Raw genomic sequence first — 19,991 nt, 5'->3', positions numbered from 1 at the left:
TTCAATCCGTCCAATCGTGCTGCGATACACGTAGATCGGATATAGGGACGTTGATGTGCAGCAACTCTCCTAGGAGTCGAAGACCGTTTGTAAGTGAATTATTCGGCTGTTACACGGCGTCAAACGGTGCTTTTTTCACGTTCAATTTATCATCCCCCCTCGCGTCGAGCGTGCATCCCCCTCCCGGTTCCACACACATACGATCTTCTCAACGCTGTCCTACAGGAGGATTCCTGGTCCCCTTGTCTGTCCTTATTTCTCCTTCTCGCACACAGAGACCCTCCATAATTCACAGATTTCTTATTTATAATTCCAATCTGATTAGAATCTCCTTGAAAACTGCACGAATCTCTCTCTCTCTCTCTGCGAATTCTCGTCTGTGCCAAAAATGCTCGTGGGAATGGCGAGAAAATTCGTCAGTTTTTTCCAGACAATTTAAAATTCTGTTCTTTTCAGAGATGGTTTATTTCCGTGGCTGCATCATTGAGACGGTATTAATTACTAATCCGTCAGTCGTTTCTTCTTCATTTGACCCCGTCAGGATCGATAGTTCCGATATATCGAGTTTTCTCTCTCTCTCTCTCTCTCTCTCTCTCTCTCTCTCTCTCTCTCGTACACACACTTTTTCTCCATTCTATGTCATATTAGGTTAGTCCAGGCAGGGGACAGATACATCGAAATCCATGCATCATACATTCGATCCGACCTGGCGTAGATTTATATTTATCTGGAGCACTGATAATTCGTTAAACATCCATTTCTACCTACGTCATACTCGCCCCGTCGCTACTCCACACCTTTATTCATCCCTTTTCACTTTATCTCCATCTCCGTTTGCCTCGCGATTATTCTATTAGCATCTTCGAGCTCTGCGCTCTTCTCGATCACCTTCCATTTTCTCTCATCGAAATTTATCTCTTACCGTTGCTTCTCCCCCTCCCCACCCCCCCCCCCCCACCTTCCCCTATCAATTCGTTTTTACACGCACACACATACGTACACACCAAGAGTCGTTTTTCCATCAGTTTTTATTCCTACAGAGTAAAATACATTTGGTAACTCTGCTTTTCGACCAAATTATGTCTTCCTTCCCTCCGAGAATCTTCAGACTCGATCCTTCGCTTCGGTACCAGTTTTTCTATTCATTTCCTCCTACGTCCCCCTTCCTACTAGTTTTATACTCGCTGTGGAAAGTACGCGTGCACCTTTACAAAATTTCGACCCAGTTTAGAATTTTCCTTTTTCTTTCCTCTTGAAAAATTCTGGTAATTGAAGAGACGCCGGAGATCTATGAATTCATTTTTCTCATCACCGCGAGAAATAAATCGTCCTTATCGTCTCGAGCGTATCAACAGAAGGAAACTACTTTTTAACGGATGAAATCTAAAATTGGTATCTCTCATGTCCCAAATTACAGATAAATAGAGAGCATTGACTACTGAAATCACGCTCCATTCATTCGATTTTATTCCCTTGATATTGGCCGCGATTGATTGATTAATCATTATCCAAATTAATCGCAATTTCCGTCAACAATTATCAAAGACTTCGATCAGCAAAACTTGTGCACTAAATTTATATAAAGCTGAGATCTCTCGCTATTCATGAAATTTTCAAGTTTATTTTTTATATCCGTCGTTATTATTATTTTTATCGAATCGAAGAAGTCGTGGAATTCCACGAAAAAAATTCGGGATTTTTTCGATCGTACAACGCTAAACAGTGGATTTATTCGAGCCGGTTCGATTGATACAGTCCGATTGATAATGTCCAGAGAGTCTCTCGAAATCATTTTCTATTCGGCTGCTTTGCTGGAGACTGGAGGAATATTAATTTAATTCGTGCTATATATATCTAGTTGATATATATATATATTAAATATATATACGGGGTGCCCCACGAATGATGGTCATGCTAATACCATCGGATAGGGGGCAAAAATCTAAGTAAAAAAGTTCTAAAAACTTTTTCACTAGCACCCTTAGTTAAAGAAGCTACTTGCACAATTAAAGATTGTCGATTGCAGTAGCTTTTCTTAAAGAGGAAGATTGTTTTGGTTGCATTATAAGTCCACAAATGCTAAGATTCTGTGAATTAGAATAATAAGAAAAACACAAAGCCAAACATTCACTTGAGCCTATGAAGGTAGTTGAAGGCCGATTGGTAGTTTCGAGTACGAGCGCCATAAAAACAATCAAAACATAAACAGTCTTGACGAAATTTGTAAGCTAAGATTGAAACTTTGGCAAGTTTCGTTTAACAAATTAATTATTTATATTTTTGAATTGTGCGTATTTTTACGATGAAAATGAGTCCAAACGCAACATAATTACATCGATTCTAGAGATAATTAAAAGTTTGAATTAATTAATATTATCGCTAAAATAGTCGTAATTATGTCACGTTTGGACTCATTTTCATAGTAAAAATACGTACAATTCAAAAATAATTATTATTCATTTGTTAAATGAAAGTTGCAAAAGTTTCAATCTTACCTTATAGCTTTTCTCAAAAGTGTTTATGTTTTGATTGTTTTTATGGTGCTTGTACTCGAATGTCGATCGGCCTTCAATCGCTTCATAGGCTCAAGTGGATGTTTGGCTTTGTGTTTTTCTTAGTATTTCAATTCACAGAATCTTAGCATTTTTGTACTTTTAATGCGATCAAAACAATCTTTCTCTTTAAGAACGTCTATTATAATCGAGAATCTTTAATTGTAAATAACTTTTTAACCAACAGTGCTAGCAAAAAAGTTTTTAGAACTTTTTTACTTAGATTTTTGTCCCCTATCCGATGGTATTATTGGCATGGCCATCATTCGTGGACACCCTGTATACCGAAACGAATGAATTGATAATTAATCGGTAGTGATTTTTGTAAGATTTAGACGAATTCGTTGCTGAATGAGACGCGAATAATTTCGTTATCAAGACTGTGTCACGTCGATTGCTCATTTTTTGCCACCATTGAGGTAAAACGACCATCAAATTCTCACGAAACATCACGAATAACTGATTGACTTTTCGTGAAAACACTGAATGTGAAAGTGCATTATTTAAAACCGCCAACTTATCCGCACCTTAACCCTCCCCCTTGAATTTCTCAATCGTCGATCGATTCTCTTTCGACGTGGTTGTCGACAAGAAAATTTTCCGTATCCTACGTGAACACACAGACCGAAATGTTTGTTATTGTACAAGGGCAGAGCCCCGTTTGTGCAAATAGTGATAACACAATATACAGTGAGCAGCTTATAAAGCTCTTATAATAACAGAAATAGGGAAATTGGGATGAAAAATATACACTCTTGTGCTGTAAAATTTTTTTATTAAATTACAGTGACTATCGAGGACAACTTGCGACTCGCAGTTGACCTTATAAGTTTAGATTCTCGATACGACAATAGCTTCATATGTAGTAATGTTTATTCCATTGTTGGTTGATAAACCGTTGTATTTGCGTATCCTAATTAATCCTATTTAATCTGGATAGGACAAACCGTTAGGAACGTCAGTTGTTTGTTGTTGTTTACCGCGCGAAGACCTCTAGACCCAAAGCTTAGTTAAATAAGCAATCGTGTATTCACAGCGTTTCAAACGTTCCCGCACTGTGCAACATTTTCGAGTCACCCGAGAGAAAAACGAGGATGACCCAAACGAGTCGTCATACTCCTTGGTATAACGACTCGCAATTTTATAAAAGATCATAGATCATTACCACGTTTTTTAATAAAATATCCAAGTTAATATTTCAAGAATATAGGATCCTGATTCAGAGTTGAAATTTTATGAGCAAATATATATAAATTCAGTACAGAAGGGCTAAAGAAATTAGTTTCACAAATAAATAATATTCGCAAGAATATATTTATAATTTTCAAGCTGATTTTAAGAATTTTATTAATAAAAGTCTGGTCTGAGACACTGTATTGAACAAAGTTTAATGCGAATTTTGGAGAGGATTGTAAACATTGCTGTTGCTGAACGTTTTCTTCAACACGAACTGCTGCAGTAAATCGTAAACAGGCGAAGATAACCGTAAAGACATGAAAAAGCAGGCGTATAGCTCGTCTGATTTATATCAGGTGTTACTACTCGATAGAGGGGTTCGTTGTTACCTCCCCCCTCCAGTACTCTTTAATTCCATATAAGAAGCACCAGAGAGCCTCTCCCTCCTTTTACCTCATATTTTTATTGCGTATACACACCGCCTCTACCACCCCCTTTTTTTCCCACGTAAAATAAACAAAAAAAAATTGTGTTTTGAAAAAAGTTGCTGGCGCTATAGGAAAAGTTTTGGACGTTATGATTAGAGTGAGATGAAAGTCGCGAGGAAAAGTTTTACTACGACCGTTGTTTCGTCATTATTTACGCAAATAGTCAAAGGCATTGGTCTCATTGAAATAGATTCCTACGGACGTACTTTGCGCCGTCTATAACACAATTGTTATTTTTGTCACCCGGCGCGTGTTTTATTATTATATATATGTATATATACACCGACAAGACATAACTTGGTATGGTCGATTCCTGAACTCTGTTTTATTTGCGGTAAGGAAAATATTAATAAAGTGTAAAGCAGCTACTTTTACTTTAAGGTAACTCGCTTTCCGACAACAGCCTCCTCTCACGGCTCGTACAATTTGCTTTTCCTAAACGAAGCGAAATTTTTTGTAATTCATGCTAATCTATACCGGCATTTTTCCATAATCTGCCAACGCCTCTTCTTATTATCTTTCTCCTCGGAATTTCTTCCGCGCTTTCTCTCGTTCCTCTTTCTTTTTTATCATGGTCCACTTGACGCTCGTTGCAACGTCTTCGTTAAGTTTTTATCCCATTACTACTTTTGCCCGTGCTATTCATTTTTCCATTTTTCGCTTCTTGCATTTTTAATCGAGGAAACGAAAGAAGCCATCGAAATGAAATCCGCCAAAAAATCCAACTTGATATTCTTCAGACCTTTATCAGACATGACCATATTACTTTATTATCACAACGAAATTGCACCACAGAGACTAATAACATGATTTACCTATTCCAGCAGTTTCATGATCGATTTTTACAGGAAAATTTATTCCTGCATTATTTAAGCCACGTGGACTTTTCAACCGTATCATCCTGTATACCAGAAAAATGTTATTCCGGAAAAATGTAATTTGAAATCCCATTTTCTCTCCAACTTAAATTGGATCATGAGTTTTGTCTCTGTTAAAATAAAGATATCGATCGTTGTTCGAATATCCACGCTGTTGCTAGGTAATGTACCGGCACAATTAACGTAATAGTTTTTAAAAGCTCGATTATTGCGTACTCGTTAAACTACTGTGTCCACTCTCATCGCCTGCATGGGGAGGAATCAAGCGTTATCGAAAGAAAAACTAAAGCGAACTCTCGCGAAGAAGAAAATTAGCAATTATATGTTCGAGACATTACAAAGAAGAGAACAGAGTGTAGAAACAAAGTAGAGAGTAAATAACAGAGTATGAATGCGAAAATGATAAAAATAAAGTGAAATGCGGGGGGTGGTTGGGTCACAGTAGGATCGTAAAATTAATTAAGAATGTTATTTCATTTAACGAAGTTGGTAATAGGTTCGGCACGTTAGGTTCCTTGAGAGGATCGTGATCCAAAACGTTGGAAAAGAAAGAGAATGAAGTTACGAGGAAGGGAGACACGGTACAAGACTATATCTGTGTGTGTGTGTGTGTGTGTGATAGAGAGAGAGAGAGAGAGAGAGAGAAGCTGCTTTTGGAGAGAAATGGCATCCTCGATGTGTGTAGCGAGTGCAAAATGTGGGCGCATGTGGTGCACGCATGCGTTGAGAAAAGCGGCAAGAAACTCTATTGGCCTCTGGCCCGTTGACGTCAGTGACTATATCGACCAATCAGCTGATGGATTTAGGCGCGCGACTGTCGCTGGTAACTCCAGAGCCGATTTGGACCGACTGGTACTCGTACACAATACAAGACGAGTCAGGCCGTGCGCAATCGCTTTCCCCTTCTCCCTTAGAAATACTCTACCTCCTTCTCTTTCTTTCTCCTCTTTCATCCAACGCGTGCTTCGTCGTATCCCATCCTGCTCGCACCTCCATACGCCTCTACCACTCTTTTCTACACCCACGTTCGCGCCAACCACACACACACACACACACAACCTTCTCTACATGCGCTTCGTACTCTTTTCCTCTTTCCCTTCTTCCTCCTCTCCTTTTTCCGCTACCACCGCACGACGAACGAATGCCCACGTAAACCTCCATTTGGATGGATCACACATTTGCAATTTTTTTGTCATTTCAAATAAACGAACATTCGTTAAATGCAGGGCCACGTAAAGATTGGTTCGATACACGTACAAAGCCCACGTTTGAAGCAGTGCATGTGTACGTCAGTCCCCTCCCCCCCCCCCCCCTCTCCTTCGCAGTTCTCCGAGTCTCTCCACGCTAGACTTGCTCTAGTCAACACACAGGGCTATCCATCTCTCTCCATGCTAGCCAATGTAGGCATACCCTCAAGGCAACCCTTGCTCGGAAACTCACAAGTCGTTCCTTTCGCTTCAACCATCGCCAACTGTATTCCATCTCCTCCTCCCCCACCCACCGCCACGAATCCATGAGAAACCAACACGCTCGTACTCCCCCCTCTCCGACCGACAACTCGCGTTGGTCGACCTCTTCTAACCTCTCTCTATCTCTCTCCTATCTCAATATTTCACTGTACGTACAAACTGCAAAACACGTAAGCATGTATTGTGCACGGGCACACTGAAAATTCCCCTTCTTGCAAGATCCACCACTACACCATCAAGCACCGCTCTCGCATCCTTCTCCAATCCACGAGTATCACGTATACGCGGATCTAACGGTGTGTGCACACATCGTCGAGACTTCCCCCACCACTCGGACAGAAACGCTACGTTCGCTCTCGTCTAGCTAATCGAGTCTCCCTCTCTCTCCCTCTCTCTCTCCGTCACTCCATCTTTGGTGCTGGTGTATTAGCTTGCACGTACATCTGGTTCTTCGTGGGTGTATCCCTACTCGTTCCACCTTTCCCCTCCCTTTCCAACCTTCGCCTCTCTCTCACTCTTTCTTCAGCCAGCGAATGCACGCACGCTCTGGTTTCTCTCCACGCGACTTCCTCCAATCTTTATTCCAGGTTCTCGCGCGAACTCGGGCAGAGTAGATCGGAGCCCGTGCGGCCTCGCATTGACGAAAGCCGTCCATTCGCCACGAGGAGAGAGAAAAGCACTTTTGTAAAATCGTCCCTCGGCGAGCGCGCGTGGTCGTTGCTGAAAAGTGTTGAAAGGCGCGAGAGCAACCGGTAGAGTCGTGCGTGGTTCTCCTCGAGATCGCCGGGCCTCGTGTTTACGAACGCGCCGCAGCAGTCTCTGAGCTGGAGGGGCAACGGGGATGGCAAGAGAAGGAGAAGAAGGTAACGGAGTGGGGAGAGAGAGTGTCTAAATTTGAATCGACAGAGGGAGAGTAGCAGTGTCCGCCAACCGCGCGTGCTACGCTACCGTCGATCTCCTCTTCTTCGTGGACCCCGTCACATGTGAAAAGTATTTTAAGAAAGACGCTCAACGGTGTGCATCTAGTCAACACTTCTAGTCCCTCTGGTCACGCCGCGCACCACCACATTACCATATTTACCTTCTTCTTACATATATCATTGTGTAGTTATTATAATATACGTTTAACAAAGTCTACCAGGACTCGAGATCGAGCGGAAAGTTTGCACTTCCGAATTTTTACTCTGCAACGCACGCTTCGTACCTAAGAAGATCCGCTAGCTTTTTCCTCGATCTTCGAGCACGAGGAAGTTGGGGATCGAGCGAATCTTCGTCGTCGTCGTCCCAGGAAGAGCGAAGACTCCGTACACGAAATTGTTGTGGATCGTGGGTGATACAAGTTTTTCGAAGATTTCGAGAGAAGAAGAGTGAAAATAATCGTCAGCGTACGCAGAGTCGTGCATCTCCCGGTTGGATCGCTCGGTCGGAGCGAGGCAGACGGGGAGTGAGAGAGGGGGGAGAGAGGTAGGAGAAGTGAAAGGGGGAAAGAAGGACAGAATCAGAGGAGGAAGACGCGGAAGGAGAAAAAGGATAAGAAGAATAATACCAAAGCCGCAAGACTGGAAGCTAAGAAAGAACGATAAGGGCATGTTTCTCCTGGCTTCGTTCCAAGCGATTCAAAGCAGAATTAATCAAGGATCCAAAGTGATTCGACCATTTAGTTCTTTCATGTCCCGCTATTGCTAATGGTGCCACCGTCCAAGTTTCGCGGATCCATTCGGCAAAAATGGACCAATAGCAGCCGACTCGGCCGAATCGTAAGTCATTTTCAGCGCGGATTTTGAGCTTTTTGCGAAACTTTGTCATTCTCGCGCGCGCCACTCTCCGCTTCCCCCCGCCCTCCACCCCCTTACCCGTCCACGTCGTTGGTGTGCGTGTACGCGACTCGAGTATATTCGCGTTGCTGGCGAGTCGAAGGAAGTTTTGTTTTGATCTTGAAGTCGTGGCTGCGACTCGTTCTCGCCAGGTCGAGTTTTAGTGGGGAGATATCGATCGCGGGACCATTGACGTCCGTTCTGGAGAACGGCACCGCTACGAACCGTCTTCGTCCCTCTCTCTCTCTCTCTCTCTCTCTCTCTTGCTCGCTCACCTATCCCCTCCCCTTACCTGCCCTCTCTCTCTCTCTCTCTCTCTCTCTCTTTCCATTTCACTCAACAAGCTCCTCCGCAGGGTAGTTTCAAACGCGAACCAGTGAACGCCAAAAAAACGTGATATCGTCCGCTAACCCAATACGCAGTCACGCGTGTTTACGCGATTGCTGCCTGGGAAGCAGCTTCTTTGCCAACTCCTCCTCTCGCTCCTCTCTCCCCTCCCCCTCTCTCTTGATCGACAAGATCCACCAATTACCGGTGAGTCTCTCAAAAGCTTGTTTTTTCATCGAGCTTCCTCTGGTCTCCTGCCAACCGAGCGTTTTTCTTCCACTCTGGCGAATCGCGTTGAATCACACCACCGATTCCTCCCGATCTCGATCGTCCTCCAAATGTTTCCTCAGATCGAATTACCAAAATTCCCCGTCTCTCTCACCCCTTTCAACGTCACTATTTTTTTCTTCGTTGCTTCTCTGTTTACCTCTAGCACAGCACCACACGCACAAACTTGACGAGAAATTGCACTGTAATTTCCACGTTGAAATTTCTCGGCTCGGAGAGATTATCCGTTAACGAGCGCTCCTCGCTGTTTTTGGATCCGTTCCAGACTTCGATCTATCGACCCTCTCGTTCTTAATGTCACGATCTTTCGCGCATCCTGCACGCCTGGCGACGGATCAACTGCGTGACCACAGTCTTCTTTGTCCCCATAGCCTTCTTGTCATTGTTTGCTTCTTATGAAATTCTATACCGCGGCAGAAACTTGTCTCGATTGCCAAGTTCGCTTTATTGCTTTTCCCGCGAGGCGTATCAAAACACAAAACTCTACCAGGAATGGTACATACCAACGCTACACTGTCGCGCTCTACTTTAGACGCTCGGCTTTCGCGCAATTTGCATTTCTTGCGCCCAAAGATTTCACGTGTACGATAAGACTTGTTTTATCAGCTGGGTTGTGATTCATGTAACAACTTGGGTGAATTAACCAAATAAAGGTCAACACGACCACCGTGATACAGGAAACACTCGGTTTCATAATACACGAGGAATTTTATATACGAATTTGTATCGCACAATTTTTCACGCTCCACGCACACTTTTCCTCCACTTTTGTGCCGTAAAAATTTCCAGCGTGCAAAACTCTCGCGTGACTTTGCGCCAAATTTGGAGGTCAAAGTCATCGAGGAGAGTTTGTTTACTGGGTCGTGGATGGAGCGCCGAGTTGACAGCCAGCAGAGTTTACGAAGGGTGCACACTGCACACACACACACACATTCGGAAGAATATCAATTCCGATAAACGGAGATAAAAGTTGGCAGGGAGAGAGGTGTAAGCGCGATAAAGCGCCATCAATTGTCCGATCGTTTTAATCGAATTCTGATGGTTTAATTAATTGCCTTTATCTTTGGATCGTGCTCCAGCCAAACTTTATCGCTCCCCCCCCCCCCCCCCCCATTTAAATTCTTTATCTTCTGCTAATGGAGCTCCCCTTCCGTCGCCATCGCGTGGAAATTAGGCTGGAAAAGCGAGGTGTGGGTAAACAGCGAGCATTTTCAAACGCAAACACACGTGTAAAAAAATTGTCACAGCTCGAAACTTTGCAAACAGTCGAGTTAGAGTTAACGCGTAATATGTATATACATATCGAGTGGATTTATCGAATGGCGCGTATATATCGACGCAACTCTCCATTCGTGCATGGCAGAAAAAAAGTTTTGCGTATACAAACGCGACCCAATATCATCCGAGCTGCATTCAACGGAGTCTCGTGTCGCCAATATCAAACGCCAACGACTAGTTTCCAACAGTCCGCCATTGTTTGGAAAAGCTTTTGCACCTTTATCGTCGATAACTAAAAAATCCCCCCCCCCCCCCTCCCCACCCACCCACCCACGTTAAATTCCAGAATTTCACTCGCTCCACCTGGCGCGAGGGAATCTTGGGACACTTTTCTCGCCTCTTGTTGACGAATATTGAATTTTATTGTTGGAAAATTGATGGGCCATTATCTCGTTCATCGATGAGAAGTGGGACACGCTGAGGAATAATGGCCACGAGCGAATACCCACGATTCAGCTTGTTTCTCGATAATGGCAAATCATTTTTGTTGTTCCTGTTATTATTATTCTTGTTTTATTATTAATTTAGAGCGAATTTGAATGGCAAAGCGGTGTTTATGGACAGCGTGGAAAATGAAAGAACGTTTGACGGAGGGTCTTGCTAGCGACGGTAAAAGCGACTATAGGACAATCTAGGGAGACCGGTGCGTTGTCAAACGATCGAATTTAGTTTATTATACAAGAAAGACGCGAAGTGAGGGTCAGCGACCAGCTAGTCGGCCTATACACGTTACACTTTAAGCGCCAATCGAATTCTTCAATGATAATATCGAACGCTAAAAACCCTGTCCTCCATTCTACCTTTGGTCCATCGACCAATATACGATAATACAATTTAGTTTATTGTAGAGAAAGCCTCTATGTAGTAAGTGTTAGCGATCGACTATATATAGTCGCTTTATATGACAATTCAAGTCCGCAGTGATAATATCGAGCGCTAATCATCCCTTCTGTGTGTGACATTGTTCTCACCTTTGGTCCATTTGTAACAATAACAATCAATTTTCCTTTTTTGTACAGAAAACCCCTGAGGAGATACTAGTTACCAACTGGTCCCCCATAAACGTTAGTTCAATTTTTTTATAACGATATCGAACGCTACAAATCCTGTCTTCTCCTTTCTGCCTTTGGTCCAATGACCAATGCAATAATACAATTCAGTTTACTGTAGAGAAAGACTCTGAGTAAGTATTAGACATCAACTATATATATATAGTCGCTATAAATGATAATCGAAACCTTCAGTGATAGTATCGAGCGCTGATCATCCCCCTTCTGACATTGTCCTCACCTTTGATTCATTGAGAAAAGTGAAAATCGAATTTATTTTGTTGCACAAAAAATTCCCAAATCGAAGTTTGGCTATCAAGTAGTCGAACAGTTCGCTAGGTCGTACCAACGTAATAACAATTATGTGAAAATATATATCTGTGTGTGTATGCGAAACGAGTACGTAAAATATGACAAAGTTTTCCGATACCCGAATAATGCGAGTCAATGCGAAATTTTAGTAGGGAATTTATATATTTCACTCTGGCTTTAATCAATAATAATTTGTAGATAAAATTTTTACACTTGAAAAAATGTGGTTTAGTAACAATCAAAAGGAGATTACCGCTATTTTGAAAGTACTTTTATCCTCGTACCTTCATTGCATGAAAAAATGCTTTTCATGAAACCACGTAACTTTTACGAATAACAAAGAGTATTAAAGCCAACTGATGGTGTAATGGAATAAGAGCGTGAGGTTTAGACATGAACGTTTTTATAAATGCTTTGTGCTGACAGTTTAATTTTATCCTTTTTTATTATAAAAAAAATAGGGTATTATTTAGAATCGTAAAATTATAGAAGAATGTAAATTAAGTTTGCATTTATTTCGTTTGCACGACTCCTGTAGATCTGCGATATTGCTGACTCTGTCAGTCGAACCATCCCTTACGGAATGCACAGAAAAATTATTTTCAAAAGTAAATGACAAATTTCGTAATTTTCAAACGTAGGAAATGAGGAAATCGTCATTGAAGAAAAAAATAAAGAAAGAAAATTTGGTTTAACGGTATACTAATTATATTATATTAATTAATTAATGTAGAGTAAACCGAAATCTGATTGTTTCGAGCGAATGCGAGAACACTGGAGGCCGGTGAACAAAGTAATCAAAACAATCGGAGATCATAAATGTATTTACTGCAACATTTCTCATTCATTCGAAACAATTTTCACTTTTCCAGTGTGAAATTTACCAACGCATATAATCTTTTATATTCAATTAGTAGTGACATTGTGAAAATAATTGTGATAAAATCAGAATATTTTTCTTCCATTGATTATTAAATTATCGTTTAAACAATAAAACACATTGGCATTTTTTATCGAGAACGATTATAAATATTATTTTATATCTCTTCTAATTCGATAATGACAAATATATTAATATTCATTAAAAAAATGATCTTTCAGTGAAATACAAAATATCTTTAACAATATTCAAGAACGCGTATAGTATAGTGCATAGATTCTTTACATATAATTTTTGCTATGTTAAAAAACTTTTGATAGTGATGCTATGATTGGTTTTTTTTTTTAATGAATCATATTTTCCCCCAATTTGGCTCTACCTTTAATCAGTCGCGAGGTAGTCGCAAGCACATTTATAAAAACAAACGCCTTATATAATACACGCGGTACAGTCAATTCCTAAATGACAATACCGAATAAAAAATACCTTGTCCTGCTTTCAAGCTTTGGTTCATCGACAAAAACACAAATTTTCAATTTTTCCAATATTCAATCCAACTTTTTAACAATTTTGATAATCGCTCATGTTGTGAAACGTTTCTAAAAACTCATCCACATTTTATTTTTCTTTTCCTCTCCCACATTGCATTTTTTCAAAAAATTCTTTCGACTTGATTAAAAAAATACTAAACGCTCGCTTTTACTCTCTATATCCTGTTTGTATGTACGCGTGTATAGGGAGTTGGCGCGTTGCGTGCGCGGAATGAATGAAAAGGGTTCGGTAAATATAGTCGCTTGGTTAGAATTAGAACGTGGTTAAAAAAAAGAGTCCAAGTTTTTACACGTCTCAGTGATACACGCGGGCTTACGAGCTTTTTTCTATCGAATGCGATCTGTTTTTCTATTTACACTCGCGTGACGAAGGATGAATTATCGAGTTACGATGCATCTTCAAATTCGTCTTAGAGACATCGTACGCGAAATTCGGCGTTAATGAAGCGAGCATTTCATGCTCTCTCTCTCTCTCTCTCTCTCTCTCTCTCTTAGACAAAAAGCAGCAAGCAAAAAACTTTGAAAAACAGACGACAGACAGCGCTCTAGCAAGTTTTTAACCGTGCTTCGCGTAAACATATACACAGCAGCACACTCTAAATCCATTATCATTTGTGTTTCGCTCACGGTGTTTATTATCCGCCAGTTGTAGTTCTCTATTCACTTTTCGTCCTCCCGATGCTCCACGAGGAGAAACGCGAAATATAAAAAAAAAAAATGATTCTCCAAATTGATGCATTTCAATCAATAATACGTTCGACGAAAAATAATAGTTTCTTTTGTTTATTCGTCCTCGCAGTGGTCACTACCGTTCGCACAACACCGAAATAAAATATAAAAATGATTTTCCAAGTTTCTCGTTTTTAATTGGAAAAACATGGGAGAAAAAGTGGCATATTCTTTGATTTATCGGTTATGAGAACCCTCTCGGCGTTTAGGGGCTTCTCGCAGTGGTCGTCGGCTGAGCACTCGAAGCGTGAAATATGAAAATGAGATTTTCCAGCGAAGAATAATCGAAGCGTTATCGCGCGGGGGATTGGATTTTCTGGTTTGTTGACAATAGAATGACGTTAGTGTTGCGTTACTGCTCACGATCAGCGGTGAGCCGAGGGATTCATTGATAAAGTTGCACGAACGCAGAGTCAGCTAAGTATTTGTCGCTGGGATTCTTCAGATCCGCAAGTGCGACAGCTGCAATTAGATAAGCCATTTAAAAGATAATTGCTTTTCGTTGAAGTCCGAGCAAGCTGCAACCTGAAACCTGGATCTCTTATATACCTAACCCTCCCCCCCCCCCCCTCCACCTTAAACTTATTAAAAATCAAACCCGACCCTCGCGTGGATTTTACGCCAAACCAAAATATTGACACACGTGGGTTAAGATTTATTAACGCTCAATTACATATATATATATAGTAATTTGACAGCTCGATAGAAGCTTTAACGTCGAATGACTGATAAAGAAACGCAAGGATGATCCGAAGTTAATTAAATAAATCGTACAGTCGATCGATTCTTGGGAGAATTGGCGAAAAAAGTGGAGAAGGCTTGGCACAATAGCGAAGCGAACGTAAAATCAATAAATTAGGTTGCAGCTGACGGAACGATCGATGTCGATCCGCGAGAATAAATCGATAATCCGGTGTATCGCGCATCGATTATATCGTCGCACGTCGGAGAAACCCTCTCGGCTAGTTGATGCCGACCATGAAATTAAACGACTATATTTAACACCCTGCCGTGTGAGATGGAGCCTCCGCTAATTATTAAAAGTGCGCCGCGCCACTATATAAAGATGATTTTCAATGAGAGTGTGTTTGGCTTTGCCAGACAACACTACGCAAGGGTCCTCTCTTCGGGATTTTTCAGACCTTCTCATTCTGGAAACACACAAATAAATATATATATATATAGGAAATATATAGATTCAAATTGTGCGTGGTGGAAGAATGGAAGCAGCAGGCTCGCAATGGATGCAAATTGGTTGGATAGAAACGGTGAATGTATTGTTTCGCTCGGTTTGAATTGGTTGGAATTGATTTAATAAGGGCTTCGGCGGAATATAATGACTTTTCTTGGAAGATCAAAGGAGAGCCGACCTCGCGGTGGGGTGAGATTCATAGGATATTATACATTTAGGGCAAAATAATGACAGCGAAGCAACAATCGACTCGCTTTCCCCGCTGCACAACAGCCGGCCTTCGCTTTTCCCGCCTATACATTTTCCCACGCGATTTTCTTTTTCAAATCTCCCTTGCGGAACGTTGCAGATTTTTTTGGTTTTCTTCCCGGGGAAATTGAGAGGGGGGAGGTAGTCGGTTGGTGATTAATTATTTTTCCACCAACGAGCAATTTTAAAGTTTATCTATTCTCTTGGGTTTATTGTTAGTTTAGCCGGATTTTTTCAACGTTTATCCTCAAGCTGGACTGACATCGCGCGTTGTTATCTCGCGAAAAACTCTCGTTATCCCCGAGAAACTATCAGCTCGTAAATTACTCTCGAAACATTTATACCGATGCTTTTTTCTCCTCTTAATGGAGAAATCGATGGGATCGAAAAAGCTGAAATGATTTTTCTGCACGAATAATTAATTCATCCTGTTACGTTTCTTAATTATTCCAGTAAAATTCCCTGGGACTGCGAGAACTTTCAAGAAAAATTATTTTTTTGCTCAACGATTTTGTTACGTATGTCAGATTTATTCTTTTATCAGTGCAGATTTGCAAAATTTTGTAAAGAAAAAAACCTAAAGCAGTAAAAATATCATTGTGCACGAAGATTAGTGTTACACGGTTTAAAAATTATTGAAACCAACACAGAGAGGCAGAAAAATGTAAATGAAGAAGAATAAAATATCATTGTGTTGCGGGCCTGTGTTAATTATTTTCCCACGACGGTGGCTGTTAGGGACCACGAAAATCTATCAATTTATATTACGTTACGTCTCAATTACGTTAATGATACTCGTTCAATTATCGCTATCTGTGCTGATAGAAAAAACCGTTCGCTCTCCGAGCAAGCTCGATTCCACACAGTTTTATTCCTAACGTAAAAAGTTATACGCTGAAAAGATGAAGATAACTGCAGGAAGATAATAATATTAAGTACCATGGACTGAGTCAGTGAAATACGATAAACTCGATATCGAAATTATATAATAACGAATAGAATATGATGAAACGACCTTCTCTCCCCCCTCCACCTCTCTTTCCCTTTCACCCTACTTTTCTTTCCTCCTTCCCCCCCCCCCCCACCTCCCCCCCTCTCTCTTTCTTGTTAATTTTATAATTGATTCAACGAAGGTCAGAAATAATCGATTGTTTATTGCACGAGCAATTTTTACAAGGGAATAATAATTTGTCTTTTTGTCTCGCCTTTGTTTTTTTACTGCTACCCGATCTCGCTTCGCTACTTTTTAATACGAGCTTTTCATTCATGCGTGCTTCATAAAATTTCTTCTCGTCGTGGCATTATCAATATACACGTACAGACACGCACACGTCGACGAATGATAATGAATTCACGATACCGGTTTGCAAACTATCTTGTTGCGAATTTCATTTCAGAATGGCATTTCTCCGGATTCTCCTTGAATCGAGATATTTCTCTTTTTTTCTCTCTACCTGCAACATATATATATATATTATCTCTATTTCTGCGTGCATATGGATTGATATTAGAACAATTCAATCCAAATGGGACTGCGAGGAAATTGGCAAGAAAAAATTACGATTCGTCTCTACGAAAGAAGAATTTTATAATTAAACTCTGTCGGTAGAATACAAAGTTCGATATTTTAACGCGTTTATTTACGCGTGACTAAATTTGGCAACGTTATTCTAAAAACGTAACTCTTCGACTATTCTTGGCAAGATTTCTCGTAAATATAGTCTCGGAGAGTTTTCTTGGGTAAATCGGGTGTGAAATAAAAATGGTTTTTTGGCGCGATATAGGCGGCGTTTGCTATCCTGCCTAATAGAAATTTTAATTTGAGCCGCGCGCCTTTATTCTTAGCTGTATTCACCGATTACTCACAATCACTCGGTCGAACTTTATTAACTTGTTTTTATGGTCGCGGCTACAACCGGCATGGGTCAGCCCGGTGTGCTTCGCTCCATTCAATACTAGATTTTACACGCGATAATATCCCATCCCGTATCTCGCACAGACTCCAACGGGTATAATTATTATTACATTTGTTGCCTCGTTACGAGACCAAACCTCGCGTTCTTTGCAAAATCGAGAAACTCCAACTCGTGGATTATAATCGTCTGCTGAATTCTTCAATATTCATAAACATTTGTTTATATTAAGCTAAGATCCATCGATTCGACGAGACAATTAATATGAAATTATTATTGGACTATCTCTCTCTAAAACTGTGTAGCGTTGTTCCTGAAATATAAACTTAGACCCTAAATATAAATACAGCGAACAACTACCGAATCAATTAATTTTGATGCGGAATAAAAGTTTGTCGAGTCGATTAATTTATTAAGAAGAAAATGAGCGTTTGTTGATCGAGGATAAAAAGTGTCCATTATTAAAATATAATTGCCCCGAGAGGCTTTATGCAATTCCTGGAAAATGTTTAATTTTAATCGCGAATAAAGGTTTACTCAAGTCCAACTAAGACGGTATACCGTGCGACGAGATAATTAATTGCAATTCGTTCTTCCTCTCTGTTTCAGTACTTTACATCAATCAACCAGTGACTTAGAAAAAGCGTTTCCCTGTTAACACACAGAAGCGTGCAACAATGGGTCGAAAGAAGATTCAAATCTCGCGTATCACGGACGAGAGGAATCGTCAGGTAATTTTGCCATCGAAATCTGCTAATAAATCTCTCGATGGACAAATTGGCCGGAGAGTTTTGTGCTGATGGCATTTATCGTTTCACAGGTGACCTTCAACAAGAGGAAATTCGGCGTTATGAAGAAGGCGTACGAGTTGTCGGTGTTGTGCGACTGCGAGATCGCCCTAATTATCTTCAGTTCGAGCAATAAGTTGTACCAGTATGCGAGTACCGATATGGACAAGGTCCTTCTCAAGTACACCGAGTACAACGAACCACACGAGTCCCTCACCAACAAGAATATCATAGAGGTGAGTGCATTTATCCTCTACACGGGATCCCGAAGGATCCGCTTTTCCGCTGGACTCGTCTCGCGCCGAACCAAAAGAAGGTTAAACTAAAATTCTATAAAATATTATCGGATACTCGTTAGATTCCAAATAACTTCACACTCCCGATGAGAGTATTCATCCATTTTCTTAACTATCCGTGAAATTATCGAGACATAACTGGGATTCGTGCAGGGATCGTTACATTTTTATTGATAATTCCATTGGTAGCTCAAAAGCTGGGGGTGGTTCTCCAAGTTGCAGGGGGTAAATTTTATAGGGGGAAGGGGTGCATTAGAGGTGCGAGAGGCTAATAGGGGTGAGAATCTGTGGAGGAAATTGTTGGAGGGTCTGCGTGTGTGTGTGTGTGTTGTGTGTGTGTGTGTGGGGGGGGGTGTTAGTGTTAAATTTACGTGCATGTGAAGGTTGAGTGCCCTCGGGCGGTGTGGTCACGTGAACCTGTCTGCTGACACTTGCAGGCGCTCAACAAGAAGGAGCATAAGGGTGCCATGTCCCCGGAAAGCCCGGAGCCCGACGCGATTGAATACAATCTCACTCCACGCACCGAAGCCAAGTACACCAAGATCGACGAGGAATTCCAGATGATGATGCAGAGGCACCAACACAATGGAACCAGGGTGAGATGTTTGTTCAATATTCGATATTCGAGTTGGTTTGGTGCAGTGGAATCTAATTGGATGTTAATTTGCAGGGAATGGGACAATCCAATTATACATTACCTGTATCAGTACCAGTGAATAGTTATGGCGAATCTCTTCTTGGATCTAGTCCACAAATGGCACACACCAGCATTTCTCCAAGGCCATCGTCGTCTGAGACCGATTCAGGTTTGTTGAGATCTGCAGTGTTACTTTGTTTTTCTCGCTTTGGCACGGGCAGAAATGAAATCTTCAGCTTTGGTTGCAGTTTATCCACCCGGAGGGATGTTGGAAATGAGCAACGGATATCCTCCGTCAGCTTCGCCGTTGGGTGGTTCTCCTAGTCCAGGGCCCTCGCCAGCACTGGGTGTTGGTGGAGGAGGCGCGAATAAAAGCACCAACCCATCTAGGCATTCGCCACAGCCACCACCACCTCCACCTCCGCCTCACCCTCATAGAGCTAATTTACGAGTAGTTATACCGACTCCTCTCACACAATCGCTTTCCGAAGAAACAAATTATGACGTAAGCAAATTGTTCGATCGCTCATTTTTCTCTTGAAATCAACAATCGCTCTCGACGAATCATGCAAAATTCGACGAGAGCATGTGGCGATTTCTCTCTCTCTCTCTCTCTCTCTCTCTCTCTCTCTCTCTCTCTCTTTAAAAGTAATATATGATGGAGTAATGATAAGGTGATTTCGCATAAGTATATGCATATGGGAGAGAATGATTTATCGAGCGTGATTTTTTATCGTCCACAGAGCGGTCACACGCAATCCGCGCTGAACACTCCAGTAGTAGCGCTACAAACACCATCGGTACCAGGTGGATATTCAGGTTTTGGCCCGACAGATTATTCTACCGATCTGGGGAGCCTCGCATGGTCTCATCAGAGGTACGTTGATGATCTATCAATGTATTCAGCAGCCACGATGTCCAGCATCAGGTAAATTATATGCCATATTAATTCACGTAGAAGAAAACTATACGTCCTATCCAGTCGAATCGGTAGATTCTCGTCTCATCTACCATACCACGCACGGTTCGCGTTATTTCGCAATATTTTCTGAATCATCAATTTACTGGAGGTTTATAGTTTTTTCCCTGCTCGAAAATCTTGTGCCACTGAAGGATTTCGAAAAA

General features: G+C 41.2%; 1 protein-coding gene across 6 annotated transcripts in view; it reads left to right on the top strand.

Moving 5' to 3' along the window:
• Positions 1 to 19,991, top strand: part of Mef2 (myocyte enhancer factor 2) — a 52,576-nt gene that overhangs the window by 25,519 nt on the left and 7,066 nt on the right. For 2 of the 6 annotated variants that reach the window (XM_066728876.1, XM_066728878.1), the window contains exons 2-7: positions 17,755 to 17,876; positions 17,966 to 18,169; positions 18,667 to 18,825; positions 18,900 to 19,035; positions 19,115 to 19,371; positions 19,610 to 19,794. In XM_066728876.1, the coding sequence (XP_066584973.1) occupies positions 17,823 to 17,876; positions 17,966 to 18,169; positions 18,667 to 18,825; positions 18,900 to 19,035; positions 19,115 to 19,371; positions 19,610 to 19,794 (995 nt within the window). In that variant the 5' untranslated portion in view covers positions 17,755 to 17,822. Of the gene's footprint in view, positions 1 to 7,442; positions 8,321 to 11,434; positions 11,454 to 17,754; positions 17,877 to 17,965; positions 18,170 to 18,666; positions 18,826 to 18,899; positions 19,036 to 19,114; positions 19,372 to 19,609; positions 19,795 to 19,991 lie in introns of those variants that run through there. The other 4 variants (XM_066728877.1, XM_066728879.1, XM_066728881.1 and 1 more) reach the window with 4 other exon arrangements.

Source organism: Prorops nasuta, unplaced genomic scaffold, assembly GCF_024137725.1.
Source record: "Prorops nasuta isolate Cenicafe-Biocafe unplaced genomic scaffold, Cenicafe_Pnas_1.2 PNAS00006, whole genome shotgun sequence".
In the NCBI taxonomy this organism is placed as follows: domain Eukaryota; kingdom Metazoa; phylum Arthropoda; class Insecta; order Hymenoptera; family Bethylidae; genus Prorops; species Prorops nasuta.
The sequence above is the reverse complement of the archived record's forward strand: the minus strand, read 5'-3'. Positions and strand labels throughout refer to the sequence as shown.